This window comes from Dunckerocampus dactyliophorus, chromosome 1 (assembly GCF_027744805.1).
Source record: "Dunckerocampus dactyliophorus isolate RoL2022-P2 chromosome 1, RoL_Ddac_1.1, whole genome shotgun sequence".
NCBI lineage: Eukaryota > Metazoa > Chordata > Actinopteri > Syngnathiformes > Syngnathidae > Dunckerocampus > Dunckerocampus dactyliophorus.
This window is the reverse complement of record NC_072819.1, coordinates 45476471-45499518: the sequence shown is the minus strand read 5'-3', so window position 1 is coordinate 45499518 and position 23048 is coordinate 45476471. Positions and strand designations below refer to the sequence as shown.

General features: G+C 41.7%; 1 protein-coding gene across 2 annotated transcripts; it reads right to left on the bottom strand.

Moving 5' to 3' along the window:
* Positions 1–1507: 1507 nt before the first annotated feature.
* Positions 1508–22802, bottom strand: LOC129181816 (myelin transcription factor 1-like). Of its 2 annotated transcripts, none has more exons than XM_054777472.1 (22): positions 22447–22802; positions 21284–21338; positions 19973–20015; positions 19822–19890; positions 19276–19508; positions 18078–19133; positions 17588–17707; positions 17144–17234; positions 14718–14831; positions 13584–13798; positions 12913–13115; positions 10751–10966; positions 10517–10665; positions 10352–10414; positions 10029–10097; positions 9761–9823; positions 9598–9681; positions 8176–8397; positions 8017–8108; positions 6087–6190; positions 5569–5712; positions 1508–2554 (listed from the first exon to the last, which is right to left on the bottom strand). In XM_054777472.1, the coding sequence occupies exons 2-22, from the start codon at positions 21336–21338 to the stop codon at positions 2414–2416; spliced, it is 3546 nt and encodes a 1181-aa protein (XP_054633447.1). In that variant the 5' UTR covers positions 22447–22802; the 3' UTR covers positions 1508–2413. The 2 variants fall into 2 exon arrangements, with proteins under 2 accessions (XP_054633447.1, XP_054633437.1); XM_054777462.1 differs by having other exon boundaries at positions 1508–2557; positions 22447–22798.
* Positions 22803–23048: the final 246 nt, after the last annotated feature.

The following is a 23048-nucleotide window of genomic DNA, read 5'->3' as shown; positions in this document are numbered from 1 at the left end:
AAAAATCAATGAGGCTCAAAGAATAAAGTCACAATTCAGCTGGTTCCCTGTCAGCACCTGTTGGGGTAATGATACATCCTACTCCCTGTCAAGGCAGAGGGTTTGGGTTCGGTTTTAGCCCAGGACAAAGTGTACTTTTAATATTGAATATGCTGATGTATTTAAAAAAAACAACATCAAAACTACATTTTCAGTGTGGCCCTCTTATAGCTCCGTGCACTCCACCCCTGCCAGAACATTGTTTTTTGCTTTGGCCGTCAATGTGCCAGGCTATTGTTTCACTCCAGTCCTGTAGGTGGAGATGGTGATCCAGAGGGAGATGAAATGTACAGCACTGTCCCTATAACAAAAGACGCTGCTGTAAATAACAATCAATGAAACGTGAAGAAATCTTCATATTACCGTTGGTTGTATCAGTTTGAAATATACGACGAAGTATTAAGGCCACGTTGAAAAAACTCAGATTTAGAGAATAAAGTACATATACGACAATAACGTAATATTACGATAATAAAATCGTAAATTTACAACAGAGTCGTAATATGACGTATCCGAGGGAAACAGCATAGCTCTTAAGGAACGAACCTTTCCTTTGCTTCAGGCAAGCTTTTATTTATAAAGTGGCGCAAAACAGAGTAGCATGTCTAGCCCATAGACATAGACGCCGCATCGAGTGGGTTTGTCCACTGCTGCGATACGTCAACGTCGTAAATGTATGAACATAAATGGTCAATAACCACACTTAATATATGTAATATGCTGGGAGGTTATTTTATAAGTGACTCTTGTTAAAATACTTCGTTAGCATCAGGATGTTTCTGTCGTTTTATGACATCCACCAAGACGGAGCCACGTAAAAACTTACGCAATGCACGTAGCGCAGACGTCAACGTCATATCCGGTTAGGTGTAACATCGAGTAAAACACATAAAATGCAGTTATATTTCAATGTAAACAACCATAAATAGGATCCAATGATGGCTTAATCTACAGGGTTCCGTTTTTTTCCTAAACAGGGAAATACCAACCATCCAAATATATCTTCCTAGCAAATACTTTTGTGTGTATTTTTTCAGTGGGGAAAAAAACGTAAAATAATTTATGGAACAAAGAAAAGAGGGCTTATGAATTGTCCACTTGCACCATGGATATGATAACAAGAAAAAAACTTATTTCTCAAATTTCTATCTAAACGTTTTGGGTAGTGGAGGGGGGGCGCTTGCTGCCGTAAAATAGATCGATGGCTGGCGCAGATTACACATGCCGAACATGTAACTGCCGAAAAATGGGGCGACCGGACGGAGACGCGTTCTGCACATGCGTAGAACCCAGTTGAACCGATTGCGTCCTGGGTACGTATTGCGCAGTGACACGGCTCCTTGTCAATGTCTATGGTCTAGCGCAGTCAATGCGCAATCCCCTGCCTTGTTTCTGTTGCTGGAGGGCTTTTCTATACGAGCCGAAACGTAAGTTTGCTGTATGTTGATTAAGACCTCGTTCTTTATCGAGAGATACAGTCCAAAATGTTGGTCAACGTTTATTTCAAAAACTACCACAGAGAATCCATACACAGTCATCATCACACGTAGACACAACAAAATGAGTATCACCACCACTTTGTTTCACACGTCACTTTGTTCATCAACATCAGTGCAGTTCAATATTTTCAGCGAATTGCAAAATACTCCCAACGCATATTGTCAAAAATCATAAAAACAGAAGCATTAATAAATAAATAAAAAGTCGTTATTAAATTATTTCAAAACTTTCATATACAAAATGTTTGCATTTACTGTAAAAAGATTCCAATATTTTAAATAAATAACTTTATAAAACAATTCATAGTTGATATCTTAAAATATGTCCTTTGTTCATCAGTGCTGAGGAAAGTTTTTCCCTTCTCTTGTTCATTTGCTTTTTAGTCTCCTGCTTTTAAAATCTTCTCAGGTAACACATTAAAATTAAACCGTGAATAAATAGTTGATAAATAATAGCAGACAAACGTAATCATATACACGACATGGATAAATATATCATAATGAGCCAACATTTGCAAATGACGAGTAGTCACACAGCAATAGTAAGAATGAAGCTAGAAAAAACTAGTCCAGTAGGTGGAACTTCACTATGATCTTACAGAATACTACCAACATTATAGAGTGGACATAGGATATGTTCAGCAAGGAAATCTATCTTCTGCACGTTTCACATGCCAAACGTCACGGTAGCAGTTGGACTGCCGTGTGTGTGTGTGTGTGTGTGTGTGTGTGTTCCCACTCTCATTGTCCTAAAGCAACATGCAAACAGGAAAAGTATACACAAGAGCAAAGAAATATACAAAGAACAGATGGCAATGTTCCAAATGAGAAGATTCTGCCACAAACTATCCGTCATGTCCTGTTCCATGAACGCGTCACACCTCGATTCCTTTTACCGCCTGGTTGATGGACTCGAGCAGAGCTCGGTTCTCCGGGTTCTGGTAGCAGTCCTTATTGGTGAACATGTGAGTCAGGGTCTCCACGTAGCTGTCAAAGTTGTCCTCTGACAACGGCTCCTGCTGCGTGCACGCACACACACACACACACACACAATGTAACACTTTTTGAAAGACAGTTAATATGGCGCTGGGAACTGGTTGGGGCCTCAGTCAAAAGTGGAGACCGACAGTAAGGCCTGATCTAAATGTAAATGCTAAATGTAAATGCCCTCGCAATCTTGACGCTTGCGCTTGACGCTTAAACGTTTCAGGTCATCAAACAAATTTAAATATTGGTTAATGAAAACACAACTGAACACAAAATGCAGTTTTTTAAATGTAACTTTTTATTATTAAAGGGAGAAAACAAATCCGAACCTACATGGCCCTGTGTGGTTGGGCCACCCTTAGCAGCAACAACTGCAATCAAGTGTTTGTCATAACTTGCAATGAGTCTCTTACAGCGCTGTGGAGGAATTTTGTTCCACTCATCTTTGCAGAATTGTTGTCATTCAGCCACATTGGAGGGTTTTCCAGCATGAAGCGCCTTTTTAAGGTCATGCAGTGGTTTTGGTCTTGGAACTTTTCCATGCAGGATGTTTTTGCCCAGTGTCTTTCTTATGGTGGAGTCATGACCACTGACCTTAACTGAGGCAAGTGAGGCCTGCAGTTCTTTGGATGTTGTTGTGGGGTCTTTTGTGACCTCTTGGATGAGTTGTCGCTGCGCTCTTGGGGTCATTTTGGCCTGGGAAGGTTCACCACCGTTCCATGTTTTCGCCATTTGTGGAGATTGGCTCTCACTGTGGTTCTCTGGAGTCCCAAAGCTTTAGAAATGGCTTTATAACCTTTTCCTGGCTGATAGATCTTAATTAATATCAAGTTATGTTTTAACAGGGGGGCAATCACTTTTTCCACACAGGGCCATGTAGGTTTGCATTTTTTTCTCCCTTAATAATAAAATAGTAATAAAATTATAATAAAATAATTATAAAACTGCATTTTGTGTTCAGTTGTGTTGTCATTGGCTAATATTTAAATTTGTTTGATGATCTGAAACATTTAAGTGTGACAAAAATAAGAAACCAAAAAGGGGGCCAACACTTTTTCACGCCACTTTATTGCCTTGAACGGCATTTGTATTTTAGTTCACTTAGAAAATGTTTCTGCTTAAAAATGTTTAATTTAGGCCAAGAATATGTAACATTCGCTTATATATGCATTTTCTTAGTTCAATTCATAGAAAACACTTCATTTTGGGTATCTAAAGTGATTAAAGAGGACCTATTATGCTTTTCCCCTTTTCTGACCTATAAATGTTGTTACAATGTTGTATTCTCGTGTTAAACGATGCCAACACTGCAGATAATGAGGTTTGCCCATTTGGAAGTGAGCCCTGGAAGCAGTTTCGGACGGCTCTGCACGCTGAGTCTTTTTTTTTACCACCGAGTTCCACTGACGCCAATGCAACCCGGGCTTCCTGATATTGGCATGCCCAGCACCCCCGCTCTGCTGCCCTCTGTTCACGGTGTCGAGCAATGGCTCCCAAGAAATGTTTGTTCGGGTGTGCCGAAAGAGGCAAGCACCAGGCAGAAGCGGTTGGAGCTGCTGGTTCCCAGCCAGCAACAGAAAAATATGCTCATCTGTCAACGGCACTTCACACGGGACTGTTTTGTGAAAATGGGCCAATACGAAGCTGGACTATCCGCCAAAATGTTGAAGTCCGACGCCTTTCCAGCGTTACTTGGTCGTGTCGAAGAGTCAGAAGAGCAAGCTGTGAGTAACAATTTATCAGTTTCCTAACTGTGATTATGTGTAAGCAATCGGACAAAAGGGGTTCGGCAGCTGTCCGGAAGTCCTCGGAAGCGCTTGGGAGTGTGACCAATCACAGTCGAGTGGGCTCGGCGGGAGGCGTATCTGGAGGGGGTCCGGGGGCGGAGTAAATGACGCAGACCGTTTGGACGGGAGGCAGAAAACACTGCAGGTGCAGACTCTGGAAGATCTAGAAAGCCTTCTGTCATGTGTAGCTGCTCTATTATAGGAGTCCAGAACTCAATACAAAGGCCCGAAAATTAGCACAATAGGTCCCCTTTGAGCGTTATTCCTGTGGCTGTTGTTATTTTTGCTAATTCATTTTCAGCCTAATTTACAGGGAGGTGCCATACTACCATCAAAACCAGCTCCTGCGTAATTTCTAAACAAAAACAGGTTACAGTGTTTTGCTCACCTCGCGCCCTATGAGTTCCACGTTAAGCAGAATTGGCCAATAAAAATGGAATTTACTGTTAAACGGGGAATCTCGCGGAAAGTGAAATGATGACGAGAAGGAACGTTCGTGTGGGAAGTATTTTCTGGGCGGATGTCTCGATCGTGGCGGGACCTCATCACAAGCACTAAGCCGCCTCCCGAACTAAACACGTCAAAAACGGTGCCAAAAATAGTTGGAAAGTCCTCTCTTATGGAGCATGAATGGAAGCTAGCGGGATTAGCTTAGTTCAGCAGGGCATACAAGTGCGGTTGTGTGTGTGTGTTGTGTTTTACCGCTTTAATGTAAGCGAGTGTTTTCCACTGCCTGCTAACGACGTGCAGGTTCAGAATTAAAAAGACGAGAGGCGCGTTGACTCTTGCAGCCTGCTCGTCTTAGCCATCAAGACACCTTCTCAACACGCGCCACGCACTTCCGGATTTCAAAATAAGTCTTAATTGTGTCAACAAAATAAGGGTGTCATAAAAATATCTCACATTAATAACGCGATTGGAATTACATCGGTGACCACATCTTCCTTAATCACAAGCATTGGATTTCAAACTTGGTGAAGATTTAGTAGAAACGTGTGCGGAGGCTGACGTCCCATTAGCAAAGTTAGCTAGGCTACACCCATTTCTCAATTACTAGCGCAAAATTAGCCACTGATGCATTGCATCTGCATTTTTGCATTTAATTGATGGACATTTTATTCACTAACCCAAAAAGTGCCCACACTATGATGGTAAAATAAGTGTAAAGGGTACAAAAAAAAGGAATTCTAAAAATTGAAATGGAAAAAACAGAATTTGGGAAAAAATAAAAGGGATTTTTGAAGGGCCCTACTCACCATGGTTGGCAGGCGGATGTTGGCCAGACTCTGGATCAGTGCCTGACTCAGACCAGACAACTCCAGAAACAAGGCCTCATTTTTCTCCTCGATCTGCTTATTCTCCTCCTCCATGCTCTTCAGGTTCTTCTCCATCGAGGAGATCTAGAAGAAAGGCAATATGACAATGCACCTTCCTAAGGCAAAAAATGCGGATAGGCAAGTGAACTTTACATTGTTGTCATTTTTGTTTCATTTATTTTTCGGTGTAATAAAAAGTAAACACTTTTTCTGACCAAAACCTACTATTGTGGCACATTTATTCCTTTATATTCCATAAACTTGAATTTGTCTGGGTCTCAGGAGGTTAATAGAAGAAGCCAAAGTATGTAACGTCTCACCCAAATTTATCTATTCAACAACAAACACCAAAAATGTGGAAGCATATCGGAAGCAATGACGACGACGTACGAGACAGCACAGGTCAAAGGTGAGATTATTAGGTAATTATCCCTTGATAGCTGATCAGCTCAACTCACCTGGGTGTGAAGATTCACCATGTCAGCCTCCATCTCGGAATTGGACTCGCTCAGCTCGTTGATCTCCTGATTGAGCTGCTTGATGTCCTCGTCGTTGTCCAGAACTTAGTCGAAGAAAAAAAAACAACACACTTTGTATTCATAAGCATGAAGCTTGTAGCGAGAAATGAGTTAACGGCTGAATTTTCATTCTTCTAAGTACAGTGGAACCACGTTTTTGTACGCCCCGGTTCGGTTTTTGACGAAAATGATTGCTGAAAGTATGTCTCGGTCCTCGTACGGCCAAACAGTGCTGTGTACAAGTCTTCATGGCCTCTGACATGTTGGTCTCCTGCGGGCGCCCAGAGTCCGGACCAAACACGGTGAGGCTGCGTTTCAGTTTTATGCTGCCAAAATCTGGAACCATCTTCCAGAAGATGTGCGACAATCCTCAACTTTGGCGACGTTCAAATCAAAGCTGAAAAGACTTCTATTCAACTGCGCATACGACAACTCCAAACTATTTGATCTGCACTTTTCATTTTTCATCTTTTTTTTTCTTTTATGGAATGGTTTATGGAATTTTATGTAAAGATTTTACAATGATTTTATGTTTTTTATGGAATGATTTTATGAACTTATTTTCTGTGAAGCACTTGATTTATCTTGTGTACGAATTGTGCTCTATAAATAAACTTGCCTTGCTTTGCCTTGGATAGCGGTTCTTTTAGAGGCGGGACACTACAGACCACAGGTGTCAAACTCAAGGCCCGGGGGCCCGATTTGGCCCACCGTATCATTTTATGTGGCCCGCGAAAGCCTTGAAATAATGCATGTCAAAAGGACACTTTTTAAAATATATATTATATATTATAATATATATTTATATATAATATATATTATATTATAATATTTAAAAATATATTTGTAAATATATTGTAATTTTGTTATTAATATTCATTTTGTCTTTACTTTTTCAAGCTTTATTTTTCATTATTTTACTTTTATACTGTTGGAAAATTATATTTATATTATTTTATTTTTATATGTATGCTGTCATTTCTTATTTTTTGTACTTAATATAAATATACTTAAATAAGCAAAAACTTTAATATATAAAAAATATTTTGACAATATAAAAAAATTAAATATTTTAAAAATAGTTTTTACAATAATTCAATAAACATTTACCGTTACATTTACAATAGATAATAAAATAATACATTCAAGTAAAAACAAAATTAATATTACTAACAAAAACTTTTAAATATATATATTTTTTTTAAATCAAAAAGAATCTTTCTTACTAAATGTATTTGTTGTCACTATTGACAAAGCCGTCTATTTTTTGTTATTAATTATTAATTTTGTCATTTTTATTAGTTATTCATGAAAAATTAATGTAACAATTAACAAAATTCTAAAATAAAATTATAAAAAGTGTCCCTCTGAGGATAACCATAACTGCGATGTGTCCCACGGTGAAAACGAGTGTGCCGCCCCTGCTATAGACACATTCCAGACAAGGAATCCTTCTAGTGTGTGCCTGCGTGCGTGTGTGTGTGTGTGTGATTTCACAGAACAATGACCACCTCCTGTCTCCTTTCATCCTCTAATAAGCAGAGTGCGCTGTGCTCTGATGAGGCGTTCGAGCGCATTGCGCATTTCTGAGCGTGAGGAATCTGTGCTATTAAATGCGGCCGGCAAAAAAAGTTGCAAGAGCCAGAACGTCGATCAATAAGGTGAGAAACACTACTGAATTCAAGCAAGAAGTCGTAGAAAACGACGGGATTGGAACCTTCAGCACAGGTTGCAGAGGGAACAGTTTAAGGGAGACACGTGACAAAGTGAGTCGGGCCGGTGTGTGGACCGGCGATTGTACCTGCTGCTAAGGTTTTGTCAACAAATGAATGAAAACCGAGGTCACGCTGTTAAGGAGAACATCTCTTACCGTCACTCGCTCTGAACTTGGCGGTGATGTACTCGTCTCCAGGGAACTTGGCTTTCTTCTTGCCGGCCAGTGCTCTGGGACAACCTGACAAACTGGCAAAAGCAGCTTTTTATCTCCAACAGTTACCCTCGCTGTACATACGGAGGAAATCATGGATACCTGCGGTGCGTCAGAAAACTCCCGTTGGCATGTCCGGAGCCGTCACAGCCAGGTGTCGGGCAGGTCGGGCCCTCGGTCTTGAAAGTCTTCCACGAGAAGGGGGTGCCATTAAGGAGACCCTCCTTCTGTCGACGTGCTGCCAGAGGACAGCCGTAGGCGCTGCGGTGCGTGGCGTACTTCCCACTGATGTGGCCCAGACTGTCACAGCCGGGGACGGGACAACTAGAGACGTGACCAAGTCATGAACGGGGGACAGTTTCATGTTCATGTTCCAAAAATTGCAACTTTGGTTTGTTTCTCATAGTGTTACAATTTTGTGCTTTGACATTTTTTTATGTTTGACATTATTTTTCTGCATACTTTCACAATCACATGATACAGTAATCCTTCGCTTATTGCAGTTAATTGGTTCCAGACTTTCTGCAAAGTAGGATTCCTGATAAGCATAGAAAACCTGTTTGCGACCTATGTTTTTAACATTATTAGAGTCCTCTAGACATTAAATAACACCCCTATATTGACCTTTACACTCGTATTACCCAATATAGTAGACATAATAAGAGTAAATAAGCCATTTAAGACATAAATAAGACTCATGCTTGTGTGTGTTCCCCAGCAGACCAGCGTGAACCTGCAATAAAAGTCTGTTGTTCCTGGGATCAAGTCTGGCTGTTAAGCGCCGTGCCTGTACGTCCCAACCTCCTGTTTGAGACCTGACTTTTAATTGTTTGCCAGGGAGGACATAACAGCGGAGGTGACGTCACTCTCGCTCCTCTGACGCACGCCAGCGCACCACAGCTCTGTCCACAGCGTCCCGGCCGAACCTGTCTAAGCGCCCAGCTGGCTAAGTGGGGCTGTTGAGTTTCTGTTTCGCTTGTTGGGTGTTTATTGCATGTGCGTCTCAGCCAATATCAAGTAACATTACTGACACCTAGTGACCAGTGTGGAATACTACACATCACAACATCTTTGAATGAGTCTTGTGAATGCCTTGTACTTGTATTTTTGTTCGTTTAGCCATTTTTAGGCTTGAAAATGCTTAATTTAGGCCAAAAATACGTAACATTTGCTAAAAACATTTGCAGAATTCAACCACATAACAGCATGACTTAGTAATTTATATAATTATGAAAAACCGCAATAGGGTGAAGGTGCGAAATTGGCAAGGGACACCTGTATTACAAATTACGTAAAATCATGACTTATTTCCTTGTGAGATTACAACTTTAGTGACTTTAGTGTCCTAATATTTTTTCTTTATTCTCATTAAATTACTTCCGTTTTTCCATTTTTTTTTGTTTTTACTAGTTTTCTTGTTTAATTGCGTTTTTAGAATGCGCCACAGGCGGTATAGCGCATCAGTACGGTCGTTGCTTTGCGTCGGTCCAACTGTGCACAATGTGTACACCTCTCGTTTCTCACCGCAATAACTCCGAGTCATCCTTATCGTCCTTTGTGGGGTTGGATTTGACTCCACCTTTCTTGGCTCGAGGGCATCCGGACAAACTGGTAGAGAGAAAAACAGAGCGGCCAACTAGTGAAGTATCCCGAAACACAATGAGGAGTAGAGAAGGAGAGATTCTACCTTCTATGTGAGGCATAGTTTCCTGTGATGTGGCCTGATCCATCACAGCCAGGAGTCGGACACCTAAGTCGAAAGATGGAACTGTCTTACTTGCACGCTTTTACTGTCCATCAAAAACAGCCTACATGTTCTCACAATGCATTCATTTGGAACCAAATGAACAGGAAATAAATAGAAACATCAGAAATGGGAAATCAATCCAAGACTTAGACAGAAGAAGTAAGTTAAGCGTTAAGAGAAGTTGAGAAGCAAACGACATCTCACATACTTAAGTTCAGCTGTGTGGGCAGCCATGAGTGTCCGTAGTGATTTATCTGCAAGAGGACAGCCTGATAGACTGGAAGATTAGAGAGAAACTATCAGAAAACAGAGCAAGAGGAGGATATGGGGTGTGGAAGACCGAGCGAAGCAGAGCCTGACAAGACATCGAGAGAGCCAGCGGTGTTGTTTTCCATCTGATAATCTTTAGCTTGTTTGGATACAGAAGTGCAGCGCAGCAAGAGGTTGATTGAAACATTTATTTGGCTCCATCATTTCGGTAAATGTTAATATGAGAAACCCTTCGATGGAATAAATGATCGCACGTCTTACCTTCGATGTGATGCATAGTTGCCAGTGATGTGTCCACTACCGTCACAGCCTGGGGTGGGACATCTGGAGAATAATACTCCAACTTCATTATCATAAAATAACACATGTACTCGTAGTTTCACGTGTCAGTTACGTGCAAGTAAGACAAGGAGTGCTTTGACTTACACAAGAATGTCTTTTTTACTGTCTTTGGGTGGGAACTTGACCTTGAAGCTGCTGGTAGTAACTTCCCCGGGGTACTTCCTGTCCTCCAAGTTCTCCTGGTCCTCATCCTCCACATCAGATGAGGTGTATGAGGTAGCTGTATAATCCACCTGGCGACAGCACAACAAGACCCCCGTGATTGAACTGATGCAGTGCATGCCTTGCGCACAATGTGTGTGTGTGTGGACACGATACCTCATCGTGGCCATCCTCCTTTACACTGCTTGATTTGGTAAAGTCGAGCGGCCCCTCCCACTCAGGCTGAGCGTGGCCCTGAGATAACACACCTCCTGTGTGTTGAGAAGATGTGGAAGAGGACGATGACGGCTCTGGAGACTGCACGCTCTCTCTCTTGGTCTTCTTTATGCTGAGGTCCAAGGTGCCGTTCTCATCCACTTCAATATCAGGCTGCTAATGGAAGACATAACAGACAGCACTTTTTAGCCTTAGGTCCCAAAACTGTCCCTCTCGTATTTAATCCCGTTTTGTCATAACATCTCGGACCTCATCCAAATTTACACTCCAGCGCGCACGTTGAGGGCCGAAGGCCAGCTCCAACTGGTGGTGCCTAAGACCGGACTTAAGACCAGGGGAGACCGGGCCTTTTCTGTAGTTGGCCCAAAGCTGTGGAACACTCTCCCCCCTCATGTAAAAACAGCCCCCACAATTGAAAGCTTTAAGTCTCGTCTTAAAACCCACTTTTATTCTCTGGCTTTTAACTCGGCATGAGTCGTGTGGTCCTCTGTGTCTTTGATTATTTTTTAGTTTTAATGGTTTTATTTTAGTTTTTTAATTTAATTTACTCATTTATATTTTACCTACTTCTTGGATTTTTTGTTTTTATTGTTTTTACTTCTTGTTTGAAATATTTTGCTGTTGTACGTTTCTTTTATTTGATCTTTTAGTTTTTACTGCAGTCATTTTTACTTTTATTATTTATGGTTTTGCTAGTCTGTGCAGCACTTTGGAAACAGTGTTTATAAAGCGTGCCATATAAATAAAGTGGATTGGATTGGATTGGATTAATTGGTTCCTGGCCCGACCGTGACAAGTCAATTTCCTGACTTATAAATGTTTTTTGTAGTTCCAGCATAGAAAACCGGTTTAAGACCTTCTAAATGTTTTTTAACATTACAGCCCTTGAGACTTGAAATAACACCCCTGTAGTCACATGACATAATGTCGTGTTAGTAGGGGTGTCACAAGATCTCCCGAGATTAAAACGTGACCAGGTTTCTTGTTCAGAAAAACACTGTCTAGTGGGCACTAGGCCTGGGACGGTAACAATCACACAAATGAAAACGATTTTGATCATTTTGCCAGCCTCTATATATCGCCATGTGCATGCGGTGTCCGTTTCCCTCATCTCTCGCCTGCAAACAGGCAGGACGAGAGTTCACTCTGGTTTCAGCACCTTGGTCCATAGAGCAACGCCATTTTGTCTCTGTCTTGGTGGGTGGAGACATACAGAGTGCAGGAGAGTGTAACCTGGTAGAAATAAAATGAGTAGATTGTAACATTGTCAAATGCTTTTTTTAATTTTTTCTTCGTACTTTTCTTTAATGTTAAAATCTTGTGTCACTTCCTTCTCGTAGACCCAATCTTGTGTATCATCTCCTTTTGTGAACTGCATGTCTCATGACACCCCTGCGAGTTAGCATCGGGACACCTACTGACCAGAGTAGAATGCTACATATCACACAACGCCTTTGAATGAGTCTTCTGAATGCCTTGTACTTGTATTTTAGTTCATTTAGTCATTTTTTTATGCTTAGGCGAAAAATACATAGAACCTGCTTAATAAGCATATTTTGGAAGTAATACTATATGTATAATAATATATAGTATTCAACCACAAAACAGCATGACTTCTTAGTATATTTTTGAAAAACCGATGGCGTGAAGCTGAAAAAAATCAAAGCGCAAAGCGGCAAGGGATTACTCAGCGGACCGTGTTTCATACAATTAGCGCTAAAACTGACCAATATGCTGACATTCTGTACATTTGGTCCTCGAAGGTGCCTGAGGAAACTATCCGGAGAGCATCAGATTTGTATCTTTTTGTTATTACAGCCTTGAATTGATTGTGAGCGTCTATTTACAAAAAAAAAAACATGTACTTTGTACTCTTAAATCGGTCCACAGTGTGGGCATAAATGAAAATCTATATATGTTCATTATATTTGAAATATAATAAAGAAATACTGACCACGTTTCATACAATTATCATCACAACTGACCAATATATTGCCAATGAGTACACGTTTGGTCCCCTAAGGTGCCTGGGGAAACTTAATCCAAGAGAAGAGCAGATTTTTAGTCCCAAACAGGTCATGATGGGATTGAATCCAGCGTACCTCAGTGCAGGGCTCCCTGTGATTGGTGCTAAGGGTCTCTGGTCTTTCCCAGCAGCGAGTGGACAGGTTGAGGATGGCTGTTGCCGCCATATGGGCTGCCTCAGCATCTTGACTGCAGTCATACTCATTGGGGGACAAAGTTGTCTTCGAAATGCCTCCTGATCCTGTCCGGGTTGGGGAGGAGGCCTTCGTGAAGGATTTAGCTGAGTGGGGTAGAGGTAGGGCAAAAGTTAGTTTCAACATCGCAAGCTTCACGCCCCAGAAAAAAGCATATTAGACCTCATCAGCCTCATAAAACGACAATCGTGAAAGAAGCGGACTATAGCTGTGGCTTATACATCACAGCACATCATAGCTAGCCCGAGATAAACAGGAATAGGATGGCATGAGAGCAATCTGATTGGATGCGTGCTAAAAGCTTTGAATGATGTCACTGTCACATGATGCTTTCCTGTCCCTTGGATCTTGATGCAGAAAAAACCCCAGTTGTGTTCTTTGTTCATAAGCGAACCGTTGCAAAATGCGGCTGAGAAACATTTAAAAAAGAAACAACATTAAGTAAAACTGAAGGATTTGTGTAGTTGTGACTGCAAGTCAACACAAACAGAGCAGCATGTCTACTGACCAGTTACCAGTGTGTTAGTGTGCACCAGAGGTGTTCGATGTCTTACTTTTGAAGGCTTTGGGTGATGTTTCAGTCGCGGTTGTCTTTGGAACGAGCATGCGCTTTCCAAACACCTGGACGTCAAAGCTTGCATAGTCAAAAGACACTTTCGAGTATTTCTCCAACTCCTTGGCCAGGTTTGCTCGAGGTGTGGTTGTGACCGTGTTGGGCCTGTAGGTGCCATACTGGGGGATCTCCAGCTGTTTTACAAAACACATGGGCCTGGAGGAAATGGTGAAAATGAAAAAAATGGCCATTGCAGCGAGGTAAACATACAGCGGTGTGAAAAAGTATTTGCCCCCTTCCTGATTTCTTGTTTTTTTTGCATGTTTGTCACACCGAAATGTTTCAGATCATCAAACAAATGTAAATGTTAGTCAATTACAACATAACTGAACACATAATGCAGTTTTTAAATGAAACTTTTTATTATTAAGGGAGAAAAGGAATATAAACCTGCATGGCCCTGTGTGGAAAAGTGATTGCCCCTTCTGTCAAAGCATAATTTAACTGTGGTTTATCACACCTGACTTCAGTTTCTCTAGCCACACCCAGGCCTAATTACTGCCACACCCGTTCTCAATCAAGAAATCACTTAAATAGGACCTGCCTGACAAAATGAAGCAGACCAAAAAATCCTCAAAAGATTGACATCACGCCATGAAGAAATTCAGGAACAATGACAAAGAAAAAAATTGAGATCTATCTGTCTGGAAAAGGTTATAAAGCCATTTCTAAAGCTTTGGGACTCCAGCGAACCACAGTGAGAGCCATTATCCACAAATGGCGAAAACATGGAACAGTGGTGAACTTTCCCAGGAGTGGCCGGCCAACCAAAATGACCCCAAGAGCGCAGCGACGACTCATCCAAGAGGTCACAAAAGACCCCACAACAACATCCAAAAAACTGCAGGCCTCACTTGCCTCAGTTAAGTTCAGTGTTCATGACCCCACCATAAGAAAGACACTGGGCAAAAACGGCCTGCATGGCAGAGTTCCAGGACAAAAAACACTGCTGAACAAAAAGAACATTAAGGCTCGTCTCAATTTTTAACAATTTTCAACATCTTGATGATCCCCAAGACCTTTGGTAAAATACTCTGTGGTCTGACGAGACAAAAGTTGAACAGCTTTTGCTTACCTGAGCACCCTGTCAGAGTTGGACGTGGGTTCACTGACTGGAGTCTGTAAATGGACCTGCTTATCCTGGCTCTTGTTCAGCTTAGCTGCAGCAGCAATGGGGCAACCGGACAGACTGACAAGATTGACACATTGAAGAGTTTAGATTGAACAGAATATTAAAACATTCAGAAAACGGACTAGATGGATACAAAAAAAGGTATTATTGATGTTGTGGCTGATCTTATATACAAATTGTTTATTTTTTAAAAAATATTTGTGATTTCTTTTTTTCTGGATAAAATAACCCCCCCCACAAGATGAATGAAAATTGGAGATACACTACAGTGGTACCTTGGTTTTTCTTATTAATTTGCTCCTCAAGGTTCAATGAATACTGAAACGTACTAAAAACGTACTAAAATAATGTAAATCCAATTCATCCTTTCCGGACACAAACAAATATTAACCAAAAATTAATTTTATAGAGACGAGATTTACAGTTTTATGTGCAGAAAATAATGCAAATGAAACAGATGGAAGCTGTTGATGCCGACTTGCTGTACATCCTGGCGAGATCAAATTCAAAATTCAGTGTTTCTCACCTTCTTTATCAAATTGCTGGCACTTGTAACTCTCTTTGGCGCCGTAGCAGGTCATTTAGCAGCCGCACTCAATAAAAAAGTGACAGTGATTCAGCGTAGCGTCGCGTGCTTTGGTTGGGCACTTAATTTCGCAGAACGATACGGTACAGGGCTAGACTTGTTTTCATTTATTTTGCCCATCATCCACAATCCTTATGTGAGACATGAACACATGTCTTTCTCTTTTCTGTGCGTTCTAAAGATGTAAAAACAGATAAAAAGAGACAGCTCATTACAGCACGTAACGGGACATACTTACACCGCCTACAGACCGCTACTAAAACACCTCCAACACATTTTATGGTTTCATATGCATGTCGTAACAGATATCGTAATATTATCATGATAACATGTAATATTTACAGTATTTTGGTCCTTTTGAGCATTACCGGAACTTCCTTCCTGGGTGCATTGATTTCACATAGCAGCATAGAAGCGAACGCCTACACCTAGTGTTGACTTTTACAAACTCAAAAACAAAAACAGCAGCCCCAGTAGCGGCAGCTCCAATATGTAGCTCTACCTTTTTGGAAGTGGCCTGAGGCATTGAAAGCGTGGCGCTAGTTGCTAGCCGACCAGTAGCTAGCCGGTGCGGTTTGGCAAGGTGACAATCCGACCAGTAGCGTAGTTCGATTGTCGTAACAATGTTAATAATAACATTGGATGCTGTAGCTTGATTAATGTGCACGGTACATTATATGTAAATGGATCATTGGCGCTTTTAGGAGTTTTTTTCGCATTACGTGCATTCTTAGCTGCATCTTTTTTTAGCTGTTTTTATATCTTTACAATGCACAGACATGAGAAAGACATATGAGTTCATGTCTCGCATAAGGAGTGTGGACGATGGGCAAAATAAAAAAAAAAAAGTGCCGTTTTCCTTTAAGGTCAATAACGCATGAAAACCAAGGCAAAGTTTTGGCAAACGTTTGCAACAAAAAGTCCGAAAACCAAAGTTTTCGGATGCTTTTTGTTGAACAGCGACAATATGCGCTATGATAATGAAGTCAGATTGGTTAACATTATATGAAATTCTTTTTTATTGAGTGGAAGAGCCTCATATCCCATTGTCTTACATTATTTTAATAACAGTGACTCCTGCATATTTCATTATCTTCTACAGCAGGGGTGTCCAAAGTGCGGACCGGGGGCCATTTACGGCCCGCGACTGCTTTTGTTACTGGCCCTCGGCACATTCTAAAAATACGGTTGAGCAATAAAATGTAAAAAAAAACAACAGCAAAAATGGGAAAAAAGCAGTAATTTTACAAGAATAAAGACACAACATTTGTCATTATGTTAACAGAAAAAAACAGCATAAAGATGAAACATTATAGGAAAAAAGTTGTAATATGAGAAACAAAGCAAACAAAGAATTAAGCTGAAATTTTAGGAAAATTAGCTTGGGTAAATGATATCATGTTATGATAATAAAGTCACAATATGAAGAGAATAAGTCGTATTAGTATGAGAAAAAATGTAGAATGTTGGCATATTTGTAAAATAAAATTTTAAAAAGTCAAAAAGAGAAACGGTTCAAAATAATAATAATATTATCACTGATAAAATGAATAAATATATTTTATATGTATAAATATATATACATTATATTAAATATTTTGTTTGGGTTGTTGGTTTTTTTTAAATGCAAACGCGGCCCCGCATCTTTAGATTTGTCCGTATGCGGCCCTCAGTGGAAATAGTTTGGACACCCCTGTTCTACAAAAAGCTTGCATGCTCGACCACGGTGGTCCAGTCTGTGAACACTTGAGTGCATGCTTGGAAGTGTGTGTCCGTGATTAACCTGCGGTGCGTGTTGCGGTTACTGTTGACATGGCCTTGGCCCGTGCAGCCAGGTGTGGGGCACTTCAAGACGTTCTCATACATAGCCAGGACTACAGACACAGCACATATCAATTGGTCAGTCAGTTTAGATGGATGTAGACAGTCTCACATTGTCAAAGGCGATACAGTAGTAACACACTGCAGTCAGTAGTGGAAGAACTAGTAAAGAAAAAGTTAGTAGTATTAGTTTGAGTGATAGTAGTACTTTTAATAGCGGCACCATGATTACTAAAGTTACTACAGCCAATAGAAAGCAAATAGTTTCAACAAAATGTCACCAACTCTGAAAGTTCCTGCAGAATAACCTGTTAAAACAACAGTATAGTGTTTGGTTTATCCAAAGTGCAACTTCATTTACAGTCTACTATAATAGCAGACGAATTGTATGGTTTTCTGTACTTACCCTCCGGAGGGATTCTATCCTTGTGAGGACACCCCGACAGACTGCGGTGGTGAGGGTACAGTCCAGTCACGTGACCTGTCCCGTCACATCCAGGGGTTGGACACTTGACTTCCTTCTTGTCTGAACAGAGGAAGGATGGATTGATTAGGAGTCATTATCACTGGACACTGGCAATACAACAAGACCGCATGTGAAGTGATACCAGAGACACCCCACGCAGGAAGATCTGTTTCTCTGTATCACAAAATACTGTAGTTATACTATTAATAGACGCTTTCAAGTCTATTCAAGTGGAGGCCTCTATTCGAGGCTGCACGAGTGCCGCTGCTTTTAAAAGGGAAGACTTCTTTGCAGTTCCTCGTGTCTCACAAAGGAGAGTAACACGGAGTAGCACAATAGGAGTCATACTTCAGTTGTACCACCAAACAAACAGAAGATAAATGTGTCAATGTTCTGCATCCAGTGAATGTGGAAGAAAATGGGAGGCTACCTTTGCTGTAGTGAGCGCTGCGTCGGAGCGCAGCGTCTGCGCTCTTGCTGGGGCTGTTGTACGGTTGGTAGTCTTGGGAGCTCTGAGCCTCTTGGCCCTCCTGCCCCTCGCCAGCCTTCAAGGCAATGGCTTGCTCCAGCAGCCCCAGGTTGCCTCGGGTCATATCCCAGTTCTCAGAATCGTCGGTGATCCCTGAGCCCTCTGAGATGCAGTCATGCTCCTCTCCATCCTCATCTTCTTCCTCGTCGTCCTCCTCTTCGGAGCGCACCTCGATGACCACGGTGGTCGGAGAGACTTTGCTGGAGGAATGATCTTCAGCTTCTTCAGCTTCTTCAGCTTCTTCCTCCTCCTCCTCCTCCTCCTCCTCTTCCTCCACCTCCACTTGCACTTTGTTTACTTCCTCCTCCTCCTCCTCCTGCCTGTTTGCATCTTCTCTTCCCGCCGGTGCTTTGTATGCGTCTTCTTCAGCCTTGGGAGTGCAGACCTTTTCCTCATCAAGAGATTCCTGAGATGCTTGACTATGTGGACTCATGGAGTAAGGGGTATCAACCTCTTGTTGGGTTCTCTCCTCTTCATCCTCCTCCTCCTCCTCCTCTTTAGGTTCCCTCTTTCTCTGCTCCTCTGCTGACTCGTTGACCTGGTGATGGTTGTAATGTCCAGTGGAGTACTGGTGATCTGAGTTTTCTTGACTCAGTGTCTGTCTTCCTACTGACCTGTCGTCAGCAAATCTATTTTCGTCTTCAGTCTGCTCTTCTGGTTCCTCCTCCTGCTCCTCGTCATCCTCCTCTCTAGTATGTTCCACCTCACTTCTCTTAAAGTCACTTTGAGGGCGCGCCGTTGCCTCCTTGCCTTCGATTATTTCCGGCCTCGTGTCTGTTTTGTCTTGATTATCATCAGTCGGTTGTTCTGCTCTTGCCAGGTTCTCATCCCGACCGGGTTCTTCAGTCACAATTTCATTCTCAGTCTCCACTGCGATGTTGTCGCCGTCTTTAGTTGTGGCACAGACAACAGTTTCCGCAACAACATTGTCTTCTTTCATCAGAAGGGAGCAGCTGTCTGTGAATCAAAAGAAGTGTCAGTCTGTGATGTGTTTTAACAGCTTAGCGTGTATTATGGATAAATGAGACCGTACGGAACCGAGGCCCGGCTTTTTTCGAGTTGCTTAAATTTTGTAATGAGTCGTCTTTGTTTTTCTTACTTTGTATTGATTCCGATCCGCTGTTTGCTTTGCTTTTCTCTTTCTCTTTGAGGTCTTCCTCTTCTTTCTCCTCTTTCTGCTCATTCTCTTCCTCGTCTGTGTCATTATGCGTTGTGAAGCCTTCTTCTTCTTCCATTACAGCGGACTGACCCTTCTTCTTGGGGGAAGACTGGTTCTCCTCAGCCTCTGCCTCCTCCAGCTTTCTCTTCTTTACGGTTGGACATCCCAGTGCACTGAAAAAAGCAAGGTAGTACTCATTCCATCCATTCAGTTTCTGTACCGCTTGTGAGCTGGAGCCTACCCCAGCTGACTTTGCACTCACATTCACACCTATGGACAATTCAGAGCAACCGATTAATGATTGGGAGGACGGGAACCCAAACAAGCATAGCTACAACATGCAAACTCAACACAAAGATGTTCCGACAGAGTTTCTAAACCAGATCTCCTGACTGTGAGATCTATGTGCTAACAACTACGCCTATCATACGTACCAAGAGCACTGCATGTGTCAATGCTGGTTGTTCATTCCATAACAGCACCCACCTTCTGTGCCTTGAGTATCTTCCACTGACGTGACCTTTGCCATCGCATCCAGGGATGGGACAACTGCTACTGACAACAAAACCATAAGATGTCGCCACCATGCATTCCCAGTATGGTTGTCGTGACTCTGTGGAAGAATAAAATCACTTACCTCAGCTCATGCTTCATCTCATGTCCGGAGGTTTCTGACAAAACTGCAAATAAAGTGGCAGGACGTTGACTATATACACAATTCATACTAGAAAATAAGGACAAACACTATTATGTTTGGGCTTCCGTAAACTGGAAGCTTTTCTCTGGACGATTTTCAATCTAAAAGTTACAGTTGCAGTCATGGCCAAAAACATGGGCATGCCAGAGATGCCGATGCTTTTGCGGGTACGGAATACAACCGCTTGTCCTCACTAGGGTCGCAGGTATGCTGGAGCCTATCCCAGCTGTCTTTGGGCGAGAGACGGGGTACGCTCTGGACTGGTACTAACCAGTCCAGGAATGCAACCAAATCAGCTTATCTTATGCAGCCATGGCCATGAATATCATTAGCATCTTTTGCCCAAACTATTAGCGTCTTTGTTATGCCAATATTTTTGCCCCTGACTGCATATACTGTATCATACTTAGATCAGACAGTATCACTCACAGCAATAACATATGCCAAAATCAGCATTTTAAATAGCTCACCATCACGGTAACGTAATGAACTCTATGAATCAATACAAGCAAGTATAGTAAGTATAGCAGTGAATGAGTATAGAAACAAGAACAAAATAATGAAATCCAATTAATCCCTTTCAGACACCCAAAAATATGAACAGAAAGCACTTTTTTTTAGAGAATAATTATAGTTTGACATGCAGAAAACAACACAAAATAATTATAAATGACGACTGGATGGAACTTTTCACCTTTTTTTTAAATAAAATGCGCAACTTTCTTTGGCCCCATGGTGGTTTATTTAGCAATCACACTCAATAAAAAAATGCACCGCTGGTGAGTCAGCAGCCCGTAGGGTGCTTTGTTTGGGCACTCAGTTTCGCGGGACGATACGGTACAGTACAAACGGACTAGTTTGTTACGCACAGCACTGTCTGAAAACTGAGACGGTGTATAAACAGCGAATCATACTAAACCGGGACGTACAAGAACCGAGGTTTGACTGTATTTTTGCACTGGGAGCTGCAATAGCCCAATCAGTACGGGTGCTGGATTAGGCATTGCACTGTTATATACCGTACGCCTGGTTGGAATGAAATCTATTTAAATTTGTCAAGGTCGCTTTGCTTCCTGAACTGCCAAAGGGCCCATGAGCAGCAGAGGCGCTAAATCCCACTCTTTAATTCCAGGGACTGCTGAAGTATATAAAAGACATGAAAGAAATGAGAACTGTGTAAATTCCTTATTAAAATCTGAATATAAACTTTAAAGGTCACCGCTGCCCTTCTCGCTGTGTGTGAATACTGACCTCGAATGCCTTTGGAGCGGGTTCGTGTTCGTGTCTCTGTAGTGTCTTGGCTCATCTGAAAAATAGATGCACATCTGTTTACAAGGGCATTTACATAAGCAAATCAGTACAGTGTAGGTCAATATATGCGAAGATGTATGAACAAAATATGGACATTGGCGACAAAGCAAAGTAGCGTAATATCTAATACTGTATGTAATTAATAATAATGAATTATATTTTTACAATATGTAGCTGTACAATACGCTGTCGGCTTCAAATGGCCCCGGGGCCGCACTTTGGACACCCTTGCACTAATACTATGCCCCCTAGTGGTTGTGAGCAGAATGGAAGCTGGCATCCAGCAATGCAACTGTACACTCTGGACGTTTCGGGTGATGCCACATGCATCATTTATTTTCACTTACATTTGGCCTACAATATTCTTGCAGAAAAAGTCCAATATTTAAAAAAGAAAAAGGGTTTGTGTTGAAAAAAAAATTACAAACATTTACAATTGCAAACATTCTAAAAAAGATTAGTTCCCTGAGTAAGTTTGAATGTGATTGTGCACAGTTAAAGCAAGCAGAAAAACAGACATATGATTGGATTTAAATGTAATCAGGAGAAAGTTTGAACGGGCTATCATTTAATACAACTACTCATGACAGCAGGCGTTTTAAACAGCTTTTAAGAGACTTCAGAGGTTGGGCTGAACTCAGATAGAAACTGTGCTGTGGTTTTAAATGTCTGCTCCATGTGTCCGATTTTCATGAAGAAAATAAACATGTTTTCACATAAGTGACTCTACGAATATGACTGTGGCCTACAGAAAAAGGTTTGTTTGATGACAGCCCAAAACAGGGCCTGTCTCGAAGGAGCTATTTCCAGCTATTCTTTATTTATATGCCGGGGGAAAAGCCCAAACCATAGCGGACCGAGGCGTTCCGTGACATAGTATTTACGCGAACGGGTTTTGGCACGCAGTCGCCATTGTTGCCGCTGCAATAACCATCGGCAGTAATAAATATCATTTGAAAACAGTAGGACCTGGCGTAAAATGAACCAAAAAGCGGGTCGCCCGTGCTTGGTGTGAGAACATCTAAAAAGCCGAACCGGGCCTTGAGAAACATAAATAAGTACGCTTCATGCTTCGTCTTTGTCAGAGAGAAATAAAGCCTTACCTTAGGTTCAGACTAATGCCCTCCCCTCCCCCTCCTCGTCGACATCTCCACACACCAACGTTTAATGGAGCATTCGAGCTTGTCCTTAAAACTTGGCCTTCATCTCTGACCACCCCCACATGGAATGACCGGATCGCTTGGACCAAGTCAACACCTCTGACAGAGAACAGTTGATGGACAGTTGGAGTTCAACCTTCAGTACCATGGACAGAAGCCTACCTGCTCTATTGCCCCCTATAGGTACTCGATGGAACTGCAGGAAAAACACATTTAAACGACATTTAAAGGGTACAATATGCTAAACGTATGTGGTCATTTTAAAGTCACATTTTCTTTTTCTGGCTATTGCTCACTTCTTTTGTGTACATTATGCCTACTAGTGAGATAGTATATGATGTTCCATTACTTAACATTGCTGGGAAAGGTCCAAATGCCCGGATGTGTTGGAACTCCGCCCGTTTTGTCGTGGCCTATTGGAACACACGCCAATATTTTCAGTCCGTGTAGGAACAACGCATGATATTTGTTCCGTCACCTGCCTGAATACAGCTCTTGAAAATATGAGTTAATATACCTCGCAATAATACTATTGTCCCTATAAA